Genomic DNA, 7,469 nt, shown 5'->3' with positions numbered 1-7,469 from the left:
CCCAGTCACTGAATCAATCCACCTCATAGAGGGCCTTCCTCTCCTGCGCCGTCCCTCCACCCTCCCAAGCATGATGTCCCTCTCTAAGGACCAGTCTCTCCTAGCCCATGGACTGCCAAAAGAATAAATACATCATGGAGAAAGTGCAGCCATGGAGCCAAGGATGACAAAGCCTCATCTCACATACTCTGGCCATGTGGTCAGGAGAGGCTGTTCCCTGGATATTATGCTGGGAAAGGGGGAGAGTGGGTGAAAGAGAGGAGGACCCTCAAAGGAGATGGACTGACACAGTGACCGCAACAGTGGACTCCAGTGTGTCATAGATGATGAGAATGGCACCGGGTTCAGATCTGTTGTTCAGACGGTCACTATGAGTCCTATACAGCTTGAACAGACCCTACAGAACTTATAACAACAACGTTTCAAAAGTGTTTTCACCTTTTTGGTGGCACCTCTGGGTGTTCCAACCTCCAACCTTTCTGTTAGTAGTTGAGCCTGTCTAACTGTTTCTACCCTCTCCACCCCCAGGCTTTCCTCTGTCTCTGTGACTTAAACCTAAGTAGCTTCCCAGCAACTCATGGCATGAGGTCAAGAGAGGGGAGGACGCTTGCATTTATGTGAGCCCTGGCGGTATAATGGGTTACATGTTGGGCTGCTAATTGGAAGGTTGCTGGTTCAAATCTGCTTCTTGACAAAGATGAGACAGTCTGCTCCCATTAAAACTGACCATCTTGGAAACCCAGTGGAAGGTCACCGTGAGCCTGAATGAACTCAGTGGTTTAGTCACATATGTTAACAAATAAGAAATGTAAAGATGCAGTTCGGAACAGGTTCAGGATATTTTGGATGTTAACATTTGATGAACCAGCACAGTTTCCATAGTAATTGCAATGCAGTGTAGCCGCACTTTTCACAGATAATTATAGGATTTACAAAAATAAAGTTCAGAATACGCAATAGGCTTTTTGGTCTGGTAATAGGATAAACTATGGTGATGAATTTCTTCTTTCCGTCCTGTTGGATTGTCTTTATAACTTTAAATAAAATCTCATCAGTGTTAACAGCAAAGTCAGAATCTGAGGCCTTTCTTGAACATGAGGATCAGGCTATGTGGATTTTGGAGCCCTCATGTAGAACCTGTTTTTTCCTCCTCCTCTTGGATTTTCCCACTGTTGTAGGAAGAAATTATTATATGAAGAATTGTTTACAGGAGGGACTTGTTATCGGAGGAAGTAAAATATACCATGGACTTCCAAAAGAACAAAGAAATCTGTTTTGGAGGAAGTGTAATCAAGGTTACACTTCTGCCATGCTTGAGCTCATGGCTGGTTACTTCTAGATAACCAGACCCAATAAAACACTTTTAAATTTAACCAAAGAGTCCCTGTGTGGTACAAATGGTTAAACACTGAGCTCTTAACCAAAGACTGGTAGTATGATCTTACACAGAGGCACCTTGGAAGAAAAATATGGCTACAGAGCTCTGGTGGCCTAGTGACAAGAAGCTGCACTGATATCATGAAGGCACGTGGTTCGAGGCCATCTGTTGCTCCGTTGGAGAAGGATAGGCAATCTCCTCCCATGTGATTAACTGCTTTTGAAAACCCACTAGAGGGTCAGCTATGGGTTAGTTCCAACTCTATGGTATTCAACAACATCTGCTTCCAAAAGGCCATAGTAATGAAAACCCTTTGGGTTTGCCATGGGTCAGAATTTAGTCCATGATAACTAGTTAGTTGGTTAAACCTGACCAACCAGATTTCACTGTAGACTGGTGGAAGTGGAGTGAGATGCGGTGCCGTATTAAGACTTCTTTGTCACGCCTGAGACCCGGACTGCTTTCCTTAGCACACAAATACCTAGTTGTCCCTGCTTCCCACCCAGTGCCTGTGCCTTCATGGACTGTTGTGTACCATAGTCACAACCGACACATAGCTGACCCTCTAACAGGTTTTTAGAGGCAGTTATCACCCAGGAGGTGGTTGTCCATCTTTATCATTTGGAGCAGCTGGTGGCCTTGAGCATTGTGCCTTCGGGGTTCCAGTGCTGCTTCTTGCCACTAGGCCACCAGAGCTCCCTTAAATTTTTGGTAGACTCCAAAAGCTGGGAGGGAACCCATTGCAGGCTTCCCAAAAGGAAAAGCAAACGTGATTTTTTTGCTGTGTGTGTCTTTTATTTATTTGCTTTCTTTTTAAATTTAAATTGTGATTTGAGTAAAAATATACAAAACAATTTAATGTCTCATTCGACTATTCATATACATTTTGTTCTGCAGCATCAGTTTTAATACCTACAATGCATGTGCACTTTTTCCACTTAAAAATATAGACCATTTACTGGACCAGTGTGTCACGTTTGCACAGGGGCCATGCTAATCTTTGTGTTGTTCCAATTTTAGTAGATGTGCTGCTAAAGCAAGCACCAAGCATCTTCAGCTCTGGTGGCCCCGTGGCAAGGAGCTGCACTGGCAACCTAAAGGCACTTGGTTTGAATCCACCATCTGCTTCTCCTGTGCGATATCCTGTGCAAAAACCTGCTGGAGGCTCACCTTTGTGTCACTTCTGACTTGCTGGCACATAACAATAACCACCCTTCAGCTGTCTGTACATACTTTCCCCTCCTTGTGTGGATAGCTGAATGCAAACCCATGAAATGCTGAAACACATTTTACTGGAAATTATTTTCTTTAAGCTTTTGGCTAGAGGAGTTTCTAGTCCCATTCATCTTGCTAATCTGGGGAGACTTCCTGGGAAAAGTGGCATGGGTGAGCCGCTCAGAGGAAAGCTTGGGTCTGGGGATGGAAGGTCAGATACATCTTTCTGTTTTCAGTCTGAAAGCTAGAGTCTCTGTGCCATGTAACTGCCTCCTGAGCTCATCTTCCTGCTCTTCCCATAGGTACAGGAGAGGTTCCTGGCTGATGGGAATGACCGGCTAAAGCTGGTGGTCCTGCTCTGTGGGGAAGATGACCACAAGGTACAGAATGCGGCTGCTGGAGCCCTGGCCATGTTGACAGCAGCACATAAGAAACTCTGCTTCAAGATGACCCAAGTGGTAAGAGGGGGACCTGCAGGCTGTGAGGGCAGGCTAGGCTCTGGGGACCTCCCCACTCTCAGATCTTACTGACCTCTGGTGGGTTGATCATCTGGGAAGAGTTTAAGTTTCTACTGTAGCTCTTCCAGGGAGGATCTGTTCCTTCCAACCTAAGAGAGAGAGAAATCTATACTATTTTACCCTTATACTCACTCTTTGGTTTGCCTAAGTGTGCTCCTTCTCACTGTAGTTTTAGCCCTTGTCTTTGATGAAATAATAATAAAATACCATTGACTACTGTTGTGGAGTCCCAAGCCCCTAAGAAAAATGTAGAAGTGCTTGGGAATACCACAGACGTTCCACAGGGAATACCATAGGCATTCTGTAGGGAATACTATCAGTGGCTTGGCATGGAGGATGAGGTGAGACTATGGATATCTCAACTCAGGTAATTGGGGTGATGGTTACAAAGTCACAGCCTCAGAGCGCAAAATGCAACCTTATTTCATCATATTGAACTTCATATAATGGACCCCCATCTGGATTGATAGTGGAAAATGTAAATCTGTCAATTTGCATTTACTCACATCTGGTTTAAAGACAGGCTCTTTCAGATAGTCAGTTTAAGATTCTCTTTGTGTTTAAGTGAGTGTGTTTTCTGAGTTCCAAGGGGGCTTCTTTTTGCTGGATGTCATTCACCCTACCTGATCTTGAGCCCGCAAGTGATCGCTCTCGAACTTTAACATGTGCCTAAGTTCTCTTAGAGAACTTGAAACACATCTCTCCTAGATCTTCTGGTTTGGTAGACGAAGTACCTCTGGCCAGGGACCCCCTTGATGCCATAGGTATTTACTGAAGTAATGCTGCTGACCCAAGTCTGGCTCGCAGGTCCACGAAGCTCTCTGAGGTCTCGAGTCCTCCCACTCACCACACTGTGTGCCAGGCATTATTCTAAATATTGACCTATATAAAGCCGCTGAGTCTTCCCATCGCCTTTATCAAATGGATATTATGATATTGTCCCATTTTATAGACACAGAAACTGAGTTGCAAGGCCATGCAGTCAGTTCATTGAGGATACACTAGAATCCTTCATGATTGCTGGCTCACTCCTGGTCATCATTGTTCTTTCTGATGGGCTCAGAAATATTGACCAGATTCATAATTCTCTCCTGGGGGATGCTGGGGCCTCTTTGAGGTTTCCTGGACCCAAGAGCCTAGGATCCTTCCTCGGCAATTGTTTCTCTAATCCCTGGGGCCATGTTGAATATTGGGCTTCTCTGCAGTCTCACATCACTAAGATATTCCTTGAGAAGTTACACTCATTTCCACCTGCTCTAGGACCCCATCCCTACTAGAATTCCTATCATTCTTCACTGTAGTTCCCAAGGACCCATCCCAGGGAGGATGGACACTGGATCCATTATCAATAACCTTTAAGCACTGAAATTTCTCTCTAATCATGCCACAGCCAACTAAACTTGGATTCTTTTCTTTATAGTAGGCTACTCAATGAAGCATTTATATAAATTTTAATCGATGCTCAGAAGCAAAAATTACTTTCCCCATTCCATCTCTGTCCCTGTTACAAAGCGGTGGAAATAAAAACCCATCCATGATGACATCATGATAAGGGTAACAGGTACAAAGAAGCACACAGGGAAGAATCTTTGGCTTAGTGTCTTAAATGATTATCCCTGTCCTCTTCCATGTGTTCAGTTCTTACTTTGCTCCAGGTTGCACGCTGAGCTCTTCTAATCCATCTTCTTGTCAAACCATCACAGTGTAGTGCGGTAGGCTGTCACAGATGACAGATGAGTTTCCTGAGGCAGGGAGGGTTCAATGACTAAGCCGAGAGCATGCAGTTAGTAAGTGGCTGAGCTGTGACTTAAACACTGGTTCCAGTTACTCTCCAACCCACTGATAACTCTTCTACTATCTGTGGTAAGGTTGAAACCAACTGGGATGTGAAAATAAAGGTTAATACCACTATGTGTACATACTGAGTCACTGGCTTCCAGACCTTCTCTTTCATGCCATACAGTGCGATGTGTCTGTTGTTTTTTGTGAGCCTCTTGGCTCTACTCCCAGCTCCACCTCTGTCTTTGAGGTGATCAGTGTCTAGAGCCCTGCCCCATGGTTGGACTGCTCATCCACAGTTAGGAAGAGAGACCACAGGTCAAACTTCAGTAATGATTTCCTGTTGGAGTGAAGGCTGGAGGAGCACATGTGTGGAGCCCACATAGTAAAGGGCACTGAGGTTAGCAGAGACAGGCATTCCCCATGTGTCCAGAGTAAGAATGCCCATTTCAGAGCACCTTCCATCTCCATTCCACTCAGGTGTTCAAGTGGGCCTGTTCCTGCCCTTCTCAAACCCAGTCAGTGGATGAGTGGATGCTTCTCTACTTTCCAGATGTGTGACTGTAGATAAATTACTTTGCCTTTCTGCAGCTCATTTCCTCCACTTGACCAATTAAAGGGTTGAGATTACTTGAAGTTTCCTGTTCTGGTTCTGCTAAGGAGATAGGCACCACTCAGCTAGTCCTGACAGGCTCACGCAGGTGTGTGTTGAGTTCCAGAGTCAGATAACCACTCACATGTTTGTCCTTCGAGAGCCCAGAGCCTGGGCCTGGTCAATGCCTTCTGTTTACTTTGTCCTCAGTCTCTTTACTCTCTGTCCCCTCACTGGACGCCACCGATCCTCTTTTCCCTGCCTCTCCTTCTCCAGACAACTCAGTGGTTGGAAATTCTACAGCGGCTTTGCCTGCATGACCGTCTGTCAGTCCAGCACCGGGGCCTGGTCATCGCCTACAACCTGTTGTCAGCTGATGCTGAACTGGCCAAGAAGCTGGTGGAAAGTGAGATGCTGGAGATCCTGACCATAGTGGGCAAAATGGAACCAGATGAGAAGAAGGAGGTCGTGATTCAAACGGCCCGGGAATGTCTCATCAAATGCATGGACTATGGCTTCATTAAACCAGTATCTTAGACCAGGAGGTTGAGGCTGGTCCTGTTGAGGCCTGAGCTAGCTGCTCCCATATCAGTTCAACTGGAGATCAATATAAATGACAGGCCCAATTGCTCTCTTGAGTTGTGACTTTTGCCCTTTGTCTTGATAAAGTTGTGGTGTTTCATTGGTTCATTTTCTCCCTGCCTGTTTCCCCATCCGTTATATTCCAGAAAATCTCAGGATAATTTTCATTTGTGATTGGATGTGAAGTTGGATGATTCTTTCTGGATTCACACTGAATCCAAGATTAGTTTTTATTTTTTTGACAATGGATGGTGTGGTAAAGTTGGAGCCCACTGGTATGTGAATATAGAGGTTAATGGTATAGTTGGATGCTGATTTACGCTGGTTTTTCTACCTTTTCTATGAATCATTGGAATAAGACTGCTCAGAGGTGTATGTTTCAGCTGTTGTACCCTGTCCTCATGTCTATTCCCATAACAGACAAAGGTAATGTTCATGGGAAGATACTGGACATAATGATATGTATAATATGTTATATAAATATATTATTGCATTTATATAGGTTCAGAGGCTGGCAAAATTAGCTCTGTGGGCAGGAAGTGATAGTTGGAGGCTTGATGCCTTGTGGTTTTTTGGTCTGGGTGGTTCATTTTATCAAGTCTTAAGATCTGTGTTTCATTTCTCAAAAACTTGTTTTAAAAAATTATGTAAGAATTACATAAAAATAATGAATATAAAGAATCTGGTTCTCAGTGTATCAATTATTAATTGATCCCTTGTATTTAATACTTTATTACTTTTTAAAAAATGGAATTTTTTTAAATATGTGGAAACACTACAATTCTAGCTGGAGTCTAGATTGAAATTTAACAGCCAAAACCTTAAACCCCATAAAATATCAGGCAATAAAATAGCATCAGAATAATAAAGGCTGCTTTAACCCAGTGCTCCCAAGACGAAATCCATAAAAGATAAGACTAACATAACGTTACATTAAAATACATTATTTATGTAAAAATATGAAAGGAAAGTTACAAACTGAGAAGAGTATTATAAAACACATGACTTCTTTTTCTCGCTTTTCTTTTTATGTGCCATCAAATCAGATCCAACTGGCACAGGAGGAAATTGCCCTCCCTTCTCCAGCAGAGCATCTCGGGGATTCAAACCTCGTGCCTTTGGGATTGCAGCACAGCTTCTTGCCACTAGGCCACTAGAGGTCCCTATCACTTACTTCTTGAGACTCCTTAAAAATTAACAAGAAAAAAAAGGGAGCTCTGGTGGCCTAGTGACAAGAAGCTGTGCTGCAATACTGAAGGTTCACGGTTTGAATCCACTAGATGCTCTACTGGAGAAGGAGGAGCAATCTCCTCCTGTGCCAATTGGCTCCAATTTGATGGTATGCAACAAGAAAAACAAAACAAAACAAAAAAATAAATTAAGAAAAAAATCAAACATCTCAATG

The 7,469-nt window shown here is 43.6% G+C and overlaps 1 protein-coding gene across 3 annotated transcripts in view; it reads left to right on the top strand.

The window, feature by feature from the left end:
* UNC45B (unc-45 homolog B (C. elegans)) overlaps nt 1–6,019 on the top strand; it is a 44,053-nt gene extending 38,034 nt beyond the window's left edge. For all 3 annotated transcript variants that reach the window (XM_006890905.1, XM_006890903.1, XM_006890904.1), the window contains 2 exons: nt 2,896–3,051; nt 5,759–6,019. In XM_006890905.1, the coding sequence (XP_006890967.1) occupies nt 2,896–3,051; nt 5,759–6,019 (417 nt within the window). The remainder of the gene's footprint in view (nt 1–2,895; nt 3,052–5,758) is intronic.
* The last annotated feature ends 1,450 nt before the right edge of the window (nt 6,020–7,469 follow it).

The sequence above is a fragment of the Elephantulus edwardii genome, unplaced genomic scaffold, assembly GCF_000299155.1.
Source record: "Elephantulus edwardii isolate Elephantulus edwardi_28Jun2011 unplaced genomic scaffold, EleEdw1.0 scaffold00094, whole genome shotgun sequence".
Classification (NCBI taxonomy): Eukaryota; Metazoa; Chordata; class Mammalia; order Macroscelidea; family Macroscelididae; genus Elephantulus; species Elephantulus edwardii.
This window is presented reverse-complemented; position numbering and strand designations above follow the sequence as displayed.